Source organism: Chinchilla lanigera, unplaced genomic scaffold (genome assembly GCF_000276665.1).
Source record: "Chinchilla lanigera isolate Chin_1 unplaced genomic scaffold, ChiLan1.0 scaffold00115, whole genome shotgun sequence".
Lineage (NCBI taxonomy): Eukaryota > Metazoa > Chordata > Mammalia > Rodentia > Chinchillidae > Chinchilla > Chinchilla lanigera.
In genome coordinates this window covers 503,536-517,189 of record NW_004955516.1, presented here as the reverse complement: position 1 = coordinate 517,189, position 13,654 = coordinate 503,536, and the positions used below count along the sequence as shown (strand labels likewise).

The window sequence follows — 13,654 nt, the reverse complement described above, 5'->3', positions numbered from 1 at the left end:
CTGTCACGTGTTCAGCCCCCACCTGTCAGACATGGCGATCTGCTCAAGCATCGCAGAGCCTGTGTTGGTCTTCCAGTTCCCCGACACTGATGTCCTCCTGGGGGACAAGCACGGAGAGGCTTAGGGGGGCCTGGGCTGTACAGGGTAAGGCAGAGGACCCCTCCCCAGGCCCAGGTCTCCAACTCACATGTAAGCCTTGTAGTTCTGCCCAATCTTCTGGACGCGGACATCATATTTAGCATCAATGAAGGGCTCTGCAGTGGCGTATGTCTTGGTCAGTGCCACAACACTTGCAATGTCCTGGAAGTCGTGCTGATTGTCCACCTTGACCTGTGGGCATAGGGATGGGGCTCAGGACAGTAGTGGGAAGAGGGGCCATCTGGAGGTGTGTGTATGCGTGACACATGGGTGAGGTGAGTACACAGAAATTAGGGGGCCACACCAAGGCACTCAAGCATGCACAACTGTGAGTCTCTCTTTTGTACATGCCCACCCAAACATAAAAGGGTGTTTACAACTCTGTGAACATTCTAAAAAACCATTGAATTTTCCACTTTAAATGAGTGAGCTGCATGGTGTTTGAATTATATCTTAATAAAACTGTGAAAGCCCTGTGTGTATATGTATTATATTCAAGGGGCACCCAGACACAAACTCAGTTGTACACACTATAACAAACATACAGAAGCTGGGACACACTCAGACTTACAAATCACAAGTCTGCTTTCTACATGCATATAGACAAAATCAGCATACTGGACCCCGAGACCCTGGAATGTAAAAGATGATATGACGCGTGTTCACAGAAGCACACATATACCCACAGACACAATGCCGGATACACTGGCACAGTAACAGGATACAAAATTGCCTGAATACACAACAGAAAAACAAGCTGGCAAAATTAGTTGAATATGAGAAAACAAAAATGCAAATAGACATCCTAGGACACACCATGAAACAGAATTACTGGTGTGCACCGAACACACAAATGCCCGACTATTGACATGCTTCTGCACAGCGCCCCCAGTGTGCACTGTACAAACACACGCACATGCACACCCTCCGGCTGGGGACTCACCTTGCCCATCCCAGAGTGTGCATGCCCCATCTTCACAACCACAGGGTACGTCGTGCTGCTGAGCTGGTGGGGAAAAGGCAGAAGAGGCATGGTCAGGGTAGGAGTGCCGACCACCAAGGGTGGGATGGTGCTCAGCAACCCCATCTAATGTGAGCAACGCTATGAGACATTCTGCAGAAAAGATGGGTCAGAGACAGGCAGACACCACCTAGGAGTCGCACAGCACTCCAAGCCCAGAATGAAATCCATAGCCCTGCCTGCCTGCCCTCCTGCCCACCCCACCCCCGCCCCAGTCCACACTTCCTGCCACTGCTTTCCCAGACAGAGGCATGGGATACGGGTGGGAGACTTTCCTGGAAAAGAGAAAGTTTGTTTTTACAATGAATGGATGATAGCGAGATGAGTGTGTGTGTATGGGGGTGTAGTGGTTAGCACATAGCAACTGGACCTCTCATCCAAGCCTTGTGTGTGCGTGACTTAGAGATTCACATAAACCGTCAGGTCTACCCAGCCCACGAGCGTTGAGACAGACAATCAACACAGGCTCCAACACACCCAGCTCTAGGGCTGAACAGAGATCCACACAGGCATTCCTGCGTGGGCACTGAGCCAGCCAGGTGCTCATGGCATGGACAGCAGCCAGGGTTCCTGAGCCGCACACACTCCACACTCTCAGCCACACAACCAGCGCTCTGGGGGCGCATACACACAAAGCCAGGCTCCCTGCCCCTACCCAAACCCACATAACAGAGGGACACAAGCACAAAGATTTACCCCTGCGGTGGTACACAGGCACACATAAATCTACAGGTACACACAATACAACTGGACACATATCAAACTCACAGACACTTGCAACACTCCTGGGCAGATGCACAACAAGCCAAAGGCTCTACACAACATATGGAAGGTGCATGCACTTCTAGGTTCTCACATAACCACAGCCCCATAATACCGACCCACACTAAAGTCCTGGGCACACAAGAAGTATTTGCAGCTGGGTGTGGTGGCACATGCCTGCAATCTCAGCATTGTGGGAGGCTGAGGCAGGAAAATCGCAAGTTTGAGCCCACCTTGGGAACTTAGTGACTTAGTGGGACCCCACCTCAAAACGAAAACCAAAAAAGGGGCTTGGGGGGTAACTCAGTGAGACAGCCCTGGGTTCAATCCCCAGTACTATACACAAAAGTATATCCAGACACACCCAACCTCCCTGGCAGTATATACAGTACAGGGAGACATGCACACAATCCAGAGATACCTTCTACAACCCAGGCTAAGTATATAGACACACCTAGGTGTTCACACACACACACACACACACACACACACACACACACACACACACGCTCACACGCATTCAGGTGAATGGAAAACCTCAAATCTTCCTTCACCCTGGGCAGGGAAAAGGAAACTGGGCTGGCAGACGCCCGCCTGTCACAGTGTCACAGTGCATGTGCACACACAGGGTCCCTGCCTCTGGCTGACAGGGTAGAGATGGCTTTCCTGGAGAGGGTGCTGGGGTGGTGACAGTTCCTGGATCCTGACAGGCACAGGAAGCCCGCAGACTCAGGATGACTGACCTTCAGCCCTTACCCTCTCTTTACACCTCCCCTCCCTCATTTCCCAAATGACTGGCGTCATTTTGGGGGTGGTGAGAGGCTCAGTGTTGGGACAGGGGAGGGAGGGTTCTCTAGGTAGTATGCCAGGGAAACTGCCAAGGGGTGTGTGTGTGTGTGCGTGTGTGTGTGTGTGTGTACGTGTGTGTGTGTGAGAGAGAGAGAGAGAGAGAGAGATCACTCCAGTATACTCACAGCACGAAGAGGTGACTGGCACACTTAGGACTGCATATGCAACCCACAACTCCCAGAAATCACACCCAAAACACTCAGGCACGTTCCCAACTCTCAGAAAGGGAAATTCACATCAAGGGGCACACACACCATTCCAAGAGGCAGAAACACATCAGAGAGCTGCTATCTCTCTCTCACACACACACACACACACACACACACCTGCTGAGGTTTGTAGGCCCTTCTTTACTTCCTCTGCACCTGAGTCTGAATGTCACCTTGGGTCTGTGTATGTCCATGCCCACCCACTTGTGTGAGCAGGGAGCTTTGGATCCCTGGGAGACCCCTAGGCTTGAATCTTTTGTTTGTTTGAAATGGGAGGGGGTCTCTTTATGTTGCCCAGACTAGTCTTGAACTCATGGACTCAAGCAATCCTCCTTCTTCAGCCTCCTGAGTAGCTGGGGTTATAGGCACTCACCACTCTGCCTAGATCTTGGACTTGAATTTTTGTTTCTCTTCTTCCTGCGGTCATGTGGGACCATAGATATGTCACTTAAACCCTGTTTGGGCCTCAGTTTCTTGGTCTGTATAAAGGGCACGATCAGGCCCAGCACTTGGTACATCATTTGGGGATTATCAGGTATTTGCTCTGCACATGCCAGCTGGTCCCCAGCATCCCACCCTTATCCAGCTCTCCAGATGGTCATAGACCCAGACACCCCTCCTCGAGGATCACCTCTACCCCTTTTCAAACCCGGACCCGCATAACTTCTCACTTATAAACAGTTGGCAAAATTATATGCTGACTCAAGTTTGAGAGCTCGAGCTGGCGTCAGAAGTGGGATTAGTGACAGCCCGAGATAGGACTTTCCCTGTTTTCACTTCTGTCTTTCTCCAGTCGCTACGCTGAGTTACTCAACTCCTTCAGTGCAGTCTCACTCCCCCACTTTCACAATCACCTTCTCTAAATCTGTGCTTCCCTCCCTCCCTTCCTCTCTTTTATTGCTTCTCCCAACAGCTGTTTCTTCACTCTCATTCCTGGGCAGGTCACTTCACCCTGCTTTGTTTATGAGAGTAAGAACGGTACGGAATTCACAGGACCGTGAGGAATACAAGAATGGTCTGCAACAGGGATAGGAGGGATAGAAGAATGCCACGTAACTCCTGGGGATGTGAAGGATAAGTCAATATTTTAGGAAAAAACCTACTTAGCACAGAATCTCTGGCACAGATTAAATGTCAATCATCAAAAAGTATTAGGTACTATTGTTATTATTGGGTTAATAGTCCCTTCATTAACTTTTTTTTTGGTGGTGGTGGTGGTACTGGGGAACTGAACCCAGGGTCTTCCCACTGAGCCACATCCCCAGCTCCCTTTAGATTTTGAGACTGGGTCTCACTAAATTGCTAAGTTGCCCAGGATGGGCTCAAATTTGCAATCCTCCTGCCTCAGTCTCCCAGAGTGCTGGTATTGCAGGTGTGTACCACTATGCCCTGCTTCACGAAGTAGCTTTAATGGACGAAGAGATCACTGAGATCATCTGCAAGAGATAATGTACATACAAAGACTTTAGCAGACCGTAAGTGCTGCCTGGTAGTTTTCATTGCGGTGTCGTGGTTGTTGCGCCAACCTCCCCAACTTAATCAAGCTTAATTAGCAAGTGGGTAGTGGACAGTGAATGAGATAATTTACACCAGACCTTCTTAGTCCACAGTACACAGTAAGAGCTTAATAAGTAGCTGCTGTCATCACTATCCTCATCATCATTCTTGGTCTGTCCTCTGAATTAACCAAGGATGCTAATCAGCCCTCAGAACGCTTTATCAGGACCCCAGGGGATACTCCCACAACAACAGGAAGCGGGTGGGCACCACTTGCCTCATGCCACCCCCCGCCCGGGCTGTGGGACCGTTGGTGGGGAAGGGGCAGGGCAGGATGGGGTGGGGATCGGGTTTCTATTGACTCACTACTTCTTTCGCCACCGTCCAGCACCCCCTCCCTTGCTTGCCAGGACAGTGCCTTGCCTGGGTTAGAATACCAGGGCCAGTCAGCTTAATTTGTTCAAATCCCAGCCATGCCATGCTCTGTGAACCTGGGAAAGTTCTGAAACTCCTCTATGCCTCATATTTCCTCATTCATAAGGTGAGCATACCACTGGTTCCCACCTCAGAGTCTTGCTATGAACTTTTTGATGCTGTTTTTTAGATGAGTTTTGCTATGTAGCCCATGGAACTTGAGATGTTCCTCCCTCTGGCTCTTGAGTGCTGGGATTATAGATGTGCAACCTCATGCTCAGCTGTTGTGAGCTTTAAGTGAGATAAATTAAGCTGAGTGCCACTATATCAATGCTGGTATTTAAATTTTTTTCAGGGCTGGGAATGAAACCCAGGGTCTCATCCTGTCTAGGCTAGACTAGGGATCTACTACTGAGCTGCACCCTCAGTCCTGCCTGTTGTTTTTTGAGAAAAGTATTTTTGATCAAGGCTCCAGGCCACCTGACACCAGTCCGAGTTCTGCTACTTCTTAACTCTGTTGATCTTAGATGAGTCACCTACCCGCATTTAGTGCCTCAGTTTCTCCACGTTGTGTTCTACCCACATTCACCTGCCTTAGTTCGCTCTGCTGAACTTTCCTCCCCCTCAGCAAAATGTCAGACACACCAGGGGTCAGCATAGAGTAGATGCACAATAAATGTTGAAGGAATGAACTATTTCAGGCTTCAACCAAGGGAAGTTTGGGGGAGGCAGGTAGTTGGAGAGACTTTGGGGACCTTCGGGGCTTGGACTGCAGGCCTGACAGCTCTTGGAGGCCGCAAGACGTGGAGCGGGGGGGAGGGGGCGCGGCGGTTGGCGCGCGCGGGCGGAGGAGGGTGGATCTCCTTGGGCAGCCCTCGGCCCGCCCCTAGGCTTCTGTGCTGGGGTGGGCGGATGAGTAATGCATCCAGGAAGCCTGGAGGCCTGTGATTTCCGCGCCAACCCCGCCCCTCGCGTGGACATTTATCCTCTCCTGCTCCGGCCCTGCCGCCATCGCCGCAGATCCAGCGCCTAGAGAGACACCGGAGGTGAGCGGGGACCTGGGTGTCCCGGCAGGGCTGGGCTGGGCTGGGCTGGGCTGGGCTGGGCTGGGCTGGAGTCTGTGTGCGCGCCGGCCACCAGGCCAGTCCTGTCCCGTGCCAGATGCCGGGCTGCTCAGCCTGGCCTGGGGAGACGAGAACCCTGGGCTGGTCAAGGGAGGACGAGGGTGCGAGGCAGAATTGAACCCCCAATCCCGACACCCCCAAATCCTTTGAACCTCTGGCATCCATACCCAACACCCCCAAAGCCACAACCCTCTAATACCAAAAGGCCTCCCAACCTGCCAACTCCTCTGGATTCCCTCATTGCTCCCTAAAGCCCTACCCTAAGCCCCTGTAGCTCCCTTAAGTCCTCAGTCCCCAACTTCTAAACCTCAGACCTCCCTCTGCTCTCAAATCCCTCAAGTATTCATCCCCTTAAGAACCCCAATTCTCCCACCCCTGAATCCCCAAACTCCCCCAGCTCCTTAAACCAACTCCTTTGAATTCCCCAATCTCCTTAAATCCCCCAGCCCCTGTATCTCTTAATATGCACAACTCCTATACTCTCCCCCTCTCCTAGACTCCCCCAAGCCCCAAATTCCTCACCCTCAACCTCCTCAACCTCCAGCTTTCCCCAACCCCCTTAAATCTTAAAACTTCCCAGCCACCTTATCCACTAATTGTCGCAACCTCATAATCCTCCAACTCCCTTTAACCACCCAAACTCCAGACACCCCCAAACTTCCCCAACTCTTTAAAAGCCCTGCTGTGCATGGTGGCACAGGCGTGTAATCCCATCACTCAGGAGGCTGAGGCAGGAGGATCTCAGTGAGCTCCAGGTCAGCCTGGGCTACATAGTAAGTTCAAGGCCAACTTGAACTGTATAGCGAGACCCTGTCTCAAATTTAAAAAAAAAAAAAAAAGCCCTAAACTTTTCTGGACTCTCCAACGCCCTTAAAATCCTCAGACTAACCAACCCCAAGTTAGTACCCTAATCTCCCCTAGGTTTTCTAGGTCAGCAGATCACCTAAGCTGGGAACTGCCTGACCCCTCACTCCCATAGCAGAATCCACCATGGCCCCCTTTGCGCCCCTGGCCTCCGGCATCCTGTTGCTGCTCTCACTGATAGACACCAGCAGGGCCTGTACCTGTGCTCGACCCCACCCACAGATGGCCTTCTGCAACTCTGACTTCGGTGAGTCTGGTCCCTCCCTGCCTATACTTATCCCTGCATATGTCTGCTTTAGCCATACTGGCTTCCTCAGATTTCCAGGATTCCACTAGGCCCAAACCCACCTCAGGACTTTGGTACTGGCTGCTCCCTCTTCCTGGCACACTGTTCCCCCCAGGTATCCAGATGGGTGGCCGCCTCAAAAGTCACCTTCTTGGGGTGGCCTTCCCTTCCCACCCTGTTTAAAACTTTGATCCCTGCCCCCCAGTGCACTTGATCACTGTTAAAGAAAACTATTCAGTGATACTTGTCAAGGCACGGTAAGGCAGACTTTAGTCAGGACCATCCAGGTAGGTAAGAGAGCCCATGGCAATGGGATGATCTGTGGGAAAGAAAGATTGGGCTCAACTTCCAAGGTAGCATGGGCAGGTGGGGATCTATAGTCAGAGAGCATGGTGGGGGTCAGTGAATGGAAAATTACTAAAAGGAAACATCGGGAGTAAAGGGGATTCTAACTAAATGAGTCAACAGGATTCCTGCTGAAGACAGGCCTGGGGGATGGTGGAAGATGAGAAACCCCTTCAGATAGTGGAGGGAAGCAGATGGGGTGAGGGGTTGTCACTACACTGGTTTAGCAGGATTTTTTGCTAACACTGGATTTAACAAGAAAGTATAGATGGGCCTGGGAAAAGATTCAGGAGCCTGACTAAAGTTTGGTCCAGCAAAGAATTTTTATCACCCCTTCACTCAGCTCTGTTTCCCTATCATACTTTATATCTTCTAACGTCCCATATACATGTTTATGTGTAGCCTGTCTCCTCTTGGCTAGAATGTGAGCTCCACAAGGGAAGGGATTTCTGTGTTTTGCTCATTGTTGTGTCCCTAACACCCAGAACAGCACCTAGCATGCAGTAGGCATTCGGCAATATTTGTTGAGTGTCAAATGAATATATGAAAATGGCTTAAAGCAGTGCCAGACAAAGTATAGGCACTCACTATCTAGATGAATCAATTCGCACATGTGTGAATTGCTCAGTGTGCTGTAGGGCACTCAGTAATCCCGGTTTGCAAGTGTTTTTATTATAATGATTCTTTTTATTTGCTCACATCCCCCAGTTGATGCACTTTTTTCCTTCTTCCTCCGTAGTCATAAGGGCCAAGTTCATGGGGACCACGGAAGTCAACATGACCACCTTTCACAAGCGTTATGAGATCAAAGTGACCAAGGTATCTCCCTGCCCCCTTGCTAGTCTTCCCTAAGGTCTTCTTGCTTCTCAAAATAGAAATTTCTGGACATGGGTGGTGTGGAAAGTCTGTGATGTCAGGATTTGGGTGTATGACTTAAGGGAAGAACTTGGAGTGGGAGGAGTATGTCGGTAAAAGGGACTCTTCTCATCCGTCAACAGATCTTCAAAGGGTCCGATCCCTTGGGTAATGCCAACGACATCCGGTTCCTCTACACCCCCGCCATGGAGAGCCTCTGCGGGTACTTCCATCCTTCCCAGAACCGCAGCGAGGAGTTTCTCATCGCTGGTGAGGCCCCGCCCCTTCACCCTGGGCCAAGCCAATCTGTTCCAAGATGCTGCCTAGCAACCGGGTGGGGGCGAGGCTCGGTAGGGAACCATCCCAGGTGAAATTGGGAGCGGCCCAATTTCAGCCTATTAGAAGGCCAGGACCTTGCAGAGTGGGGGGGGGGGTCTGTATGTCCATGGCGCCAATTAGGGACTGCCCAGGCCCCGGCCCAGGCAATTAAAAGCTGTCTGTGGTTTTCTCCCCTCTCAGGACATCTGCGGGACCGGAACTTGCATGTCACCACCTGTAGTTTCGTGGTTCCCTGGCACAGTCTGACCTCCTCTCAGCACAAGGGTTTCACCAAGACTTACTCTGCTGGCTGTGAGGCGTGCACAGTGAGTGCCTGGGCCCTGTCCTCTGCTTGGAGACCGTTCTTGGGACTCTTCCCGAAACCGCAGGCTTGTTCTTACTCCCTGAGACTGTTCTTCGCACTGCTTGGACTGCTTCCTGATCCCCAGGGGTGTCCATGATCCCTTTGGCTATTCCTTTGCCTATTCCCCCAAACCTGAAACTGCACCCTGAGGAATCCTGGCTCACTTGTCCTGTGGCTAGCAGCTTGGGGTTGCTTGTTCCCTGAACCTCTTACCCTGTCCCTCTACCTCTCCCTTGTGATTATTCTGTCATCCCACAGTCTGTTCCTAACCTGCTGGGATTCAGTTTTGCTTCCTTAGACTGTTCTCCAAGAAGCCAAAGTGCTTTTCCCCAAACCCTCTGACTTTTCCCCAGCACAACTCAAGGATGCTCTGCAGCTCTGACTGCTCCAGACACCAGGAAGCATTACACTGACTGACTTTCTGGCTGTGGCAGCACTGTTCCTTGATAGCTCCAAATGTCACCAGTGACTGCCTCAGCTCTACTGTCTGTTCCCTCCAAAGGGACAGTTCCCCAGGACACCTGATTGACTGACTGACCCCACACGACTACTCTCCGACTCCCATTCTGAGATATTGATTGCTTTTTCTCTTGCTGTTTCTCCAACGGGCTCTTCTTGGGTCCAAACCCAGCTGGGGCAACACCAGTTCTCCTGAGCAGCTCCATGCTACAAGCTGAGGAGAAAATTCTCCTCCACAGGAGAGGGAGAGGGAGGAGAAATCCTCAGAGAGGGCTTCTCCCCTCTCTTGCAGGTGTTTCCCTGTTCATCCATCCCCTGCAAATTGTTGAGCGACACTCACTGCTTGTGGACAGACATGCTCCTGAGTGGTTCTGACAAGGGCTTCCAGAGCCGCCACCTTGCCTGCCTGCCACGGGAATCAGGGTTGTGCACCTGGCAGTCGCTACGGACCAAGACAGACTGAATGAAGCCTGCCCCTCGTGGCAACTGAAGCCTTCACGGTGTTTACTCCCTCCCTACTCTCTTCTTTCTCTCTCCCAGATGGTGAAATAAAAGAACTGTCATTTAGCAGACACTGTCTCTGTGGAGAGCCTTCACCCTGGGCCAAGCCAATCACACTGATTTCATTTCAATCAGACTGATTTCATTGGCAACCTTGCAGGAGCACCCTGGGCTAATGGGAGGGGCAAGAGGGACGTTGGATTTGGGAGCTAGGGCTGTAGCTCAGTGGTTGAGCACATGCCTAGCATGTATGAGGCCCTGGGTTCCATCCCCAACAAGATGGAAAAAAAACGATGTTGAGGTTTTATATTTTATATAAAATTTGATGTACTAATAATAATCTGATCATAGGCATTAGGGCTGGCCTTCTGCAACATCAGTCATGGTCATTTAACCTGTGTTGCGAACTACAAATCATCAAATATTTTACTCAGTACTTCAAAATATTTTACTATAGTAGTTTCTTTAGGTTTTTTTTTTTTTTTGTACCAGGAATCAAACTCAGGACCTTGCATTTGCCAGGCAGGCGCTTGTGCCGCTGAGCTATATCCCCGGCCCTATGGTAGTTTCTAATTCCTGTTTGACCAGGGCTCTCCCGTTAATAAACTATCCCACAGCTATAAATCCCCCTATTCACAAGTCTCAGTTGACAAACTTAGTGACTCATGTCCCATCAATTAGCAAACATTTCTTTGCCTCAGTCCTTGTCCTGATGTCTAGCGAGGATGCCCCATCCAAACCTGTGTCACTGTCCACACCCTTAGGTTCTGTACTGTATGTCTAACTTGAGTGACAGGAGGGGATGCAGAGCCCCCATTGTGACCCCTGGCTGGCCTCTGGAAGGAGGGGTAACCTTTGCACCACACCCATGGCCGGTCGGAGATTCCTTAGCAGGGGTTGAGGCACAGGAGGAGGTGGGATGAGGAGAAGGGGTGATCCTGAAATCCCAAGGTTCTGCCCCACTCTCCCTCTCCCCTCACTGACCAACCCTGAAGGAAAGATTGACCACGGTGAATGCATGTGGGACTCAAAATTAGAACCATCCAGGCACACACTGGCCTACACCTCCACACGCCTCCCTTTATCTAAACTGGGTTTCTCTATGGAGCCTCACCCTTCTGGATCATCTTCCTCCATAAAACCTAAGCAAGAGACCCTCCAAACACCTGCTTCCTGGCCTTCCTGCTCCCCTGCTGGGCCTAAGCCTTTCCAGCCCTTCCCAGTCTCTGGATCCTGCTCCTGATTCTCCAAAGGCCTTAACTCAAGTGACACCACAGGGAACCACAATTTAAGCTTGAGACAAATACTCCGTGGGACACACAAGCTCCCTATTGACCCGAATCTGCCTGAGAAAAGATCCAGTATGTTGACTTTGATGAAGAAAAGGAACCCCCCCCCAAGTCCCCGCCATTAGACCACCCACTGTCAATAAGAACCTAGGCCTCCTCCAGAGCATTCTAGGTTGCCAAGTATGGCTCCCTGAGTCTTCTGTGGTCCTGCTCCACAGCATTCAACACTCCTGGGAGGTTCCGTCAGGCCCACGTTGTGCCCCAGGTCAGGATGGGCAGTATTTGAGCAGCCAGTATTTATTCCTCTGAACAGAGAACACCCAGGTGGCTCGGAGGCACAGCAAGCGTCTACAGCAACATTCACACCTCGGTTTTGCCTGGGAGGCTGGAACCCTGTCTATCAAAAGGGGCAAATGGCAGGCTTTGCTGATGGGTACAACTGCAAGGGAAGGGCATGGGTACCTTTTGGTTCCTCAGCAGCCTGCAAGACCGCAGAAGCTCCTGACAATTCACCAAATCCTCACATCAGCTCCTTGCACTCTTCAGTTGCTCCCTCATGTCAGGGCCTGTTCCCTGAGCCCTAGCCACCCTAACCCTGGGGAGAAGGTGAAGTAGAAGTTGTCAGACCAAGGACAGGACCTAGCATGGAGACTGATCTGCCGACCTGTCCACCCTGCAGGTGGGGACCCGCACTCAGACTTGGTGAACATAAGCAGGCATGGACAGTTCCTCGGGGCACAAAGACCAGAACAGGACTCAACGCTGCCTTTTCCCAAGACTTGGCATTAGCTCCTGGCAGGATCTATAGTTCCAGGATGATCATATCCACCACCACTTTCTGGAAAATCCATGCAAGTAAAAACTCTCCAGCATTCAGTGTGTCTATTTGTAAGTCTCATTAGAACTTCTTTTTATTTGTCTTTTTGAGACAGGGTCTCACTATGCAGTTCAGGCTGGTCTTAAACTCAGTTTGTAGCCCAGGCTGGTCTCAAACTCACAAAGATCCTCCTGCCTCAGCCTCCTGAGTGCTGGGCTTACAGGCGTGTGCCACCATGCCCGGCTCTCATTAGAACTTTTGTGATGGCCGAGAGGAAGCATGTGATTGGAGCTACGTGAGGTGTGCAGCATGGAGTCCAGCTCAGTGGGTCCCCTGGGCACCTGCCTTTCCTCCCTGAGCCATAGTGCTCTTCCTAAAATGTGGGCACCACAGTCCCTACTCAGAGTCCTTTAGACCTAGTCTGTCCGAGGGTTGGAGAATGATTATAAGGTGTATTTACCCCTTAGATAATGCTTTCCAGGTCAAAACACACATGAAACTCTGAGGATGTGGCTCAGAGATAGAGCACTTGCCTAGCATGTGTGAGGCCCTAGGGTCCACCCCCAGTACTGCTGGGGACGAAACAAAAACGACGAAATAAAAAAGACAAAAATGAGGACACGCTCATAACAATAACTTAATGTGCACTATTACTAAGAATGACTGAATTTCTAGACAGGTAATGTAGTGTACTGGGTAAGAACATGAACCCTGTAGCCAGGTCCTCTTCACTCATATCGGGCCCCAGCCATGTCCTGTGTCCATGGGAAAAGTCATATTGCCCTTCTGTGCCTCAATTCCCACATCTGTAAAATAGGGCTAAAAGTATGCCTAACACATAAGGACAGTGTGTGTATTGAATAAGGTAGGGTACGTAAAGTGCTTAGAACAGTGCTAGGCATGTAGCACTTATACACAGTAGTTACAGTTAATATAATTAAATGTGTAACTGTAGCAGTGATCATTTTTATTAGTAATGAATAATTCAATGTTGCAAATAATATTTTTTGAGACAAAGTCTCATTATGTAGTAGAGCAAGCTGGCCTTGAACTCACTATGTAGCCCAGGCTCACAGAGAACTCACAGTGATCCTCTGTCTCAGCCCGCCCCCCTCAGAGTACTGGGATTATAGGCATGCGCCAATGTGCCCAGCTGCAAATAATATTTGATAATTAGGAATAAAATAAAATGTCAGAAATAATGGAAAATAGTAGCAATGATTTCATGCACTCCAGAACCCTTCGTGTAAAACTCATGATTATGATAATCATTCCAGAGATGTTAAAAATATTTCATATGCTCATGTATAATATTCTTATTATTATGAAGCTTACACATTGCTTTCCAGTGTGCAAATCCCTCCGTGGACAAATACCAACATTTTAGATGACTTCCAAGGTAATCTACCCCCCACACACATGATAACATTCCCCATATGCAGTCCTCATTGTGTACAAATCTCTACTTTGATAAATCTCTAATGTTTCCAAGACTACAGATGACAAATCCCTAAGCCCTTGGTAAATCTTTCCTTTGATTAG

General features: G+C 50.2%; 2 protein-coding genes across 6 annotated transcripts in view; one reads left to right on the top strand and one right to left on the bottom strand.

Annotated features, from left to right (window-relative positions):
• The window catches only part of Syn1 (synapsin I), a 61,227-nt gene that overhangs the window by 4,295 nt on the left and 43,278 nt on the right, over positions 1-13,654 (bottom strand). For both annotated transcript variants that reach the window (XM_005408939.2, XM_005408937.2), the window contains exons 6-8: positions 1,082-1,144; positions 188-330; positions 23-97 (exon numbers count right to left, since the gene is read on the bottom strand). In XM_005408939.2, the coding sequence (XP_005408996.1) occupies positions 23-97; positions 188-330; positions 1,082-1,144 (281 nt within the window). The remainder of the gene's footprint in view (positions 1-22; positions 98-187; positions 331-1,081; positions 1,145-13,654) is intronic.
• On the top strand, positions 5,830-10,077 carry Timp1 (TIMP metallopeptidase inhibitor 1). 4 transcript variants are annotated; one of them, XM_005408935.2, is made up of 6 exons: positions 5,830-5,936; positions 6,997-7,125; positions 8,249-8,328; positions 8,508-8,634; positions 8,884-9,008; positions 9,798-10,077. In XM_005408935.2, exons 2-6 carry the CDS (start codon positions 7,005-7,007, stop codon positions 9,966-9,968), a joined length of 624 nt encoding a protein of 207 aa, XP_005408992.1. In that variant the 5' UTR covers positions 5,830-5,936; positions 6,997-7,004; the 3' UTR covers positions 9,969-10,077. The 4 variants fall into 4 exon arrangements, with proteins under 4 accessions (XP_005408992.1, XP_013362369.1, XP_005408993.1 ...); XM_013506915.1 differs by having other exon boundaries at positions 5,834-5,936; positions 6,936-7,125; XM_005408936.2 differs by having other exon boundaries at positions 5,843-5,936; positions 6,994-7,125.

What these genes read in the sequence shown, in the direction of transcription:
- Timp1 (XM_005408935.2), top strand. Translation starts at nt 7,005, where the DNA reads ATGGCCCCCTTTGCGCCCCTGGCCTCCGGCATCCTGTTGCTGCTCTCA. An exon ending in ATGAGATCAAAGTGACCAAG is followed by an intron (nt 8,329 to 8,507) that starts GTATCTCCCTGC and finishes ATCCGTCAACAG; the next exon opens with ATCTTCAAAGGGTCCGATCC. An exon ending in CGAGGAGTTTCTCATCGCTG is followed by an intron (nt 8,635 to 8,883) that starts GTGAGGCCCCGC and finishes CTCCCCTCTCAG; the next exon opens with GACATCTGCGGGACCGGAAC.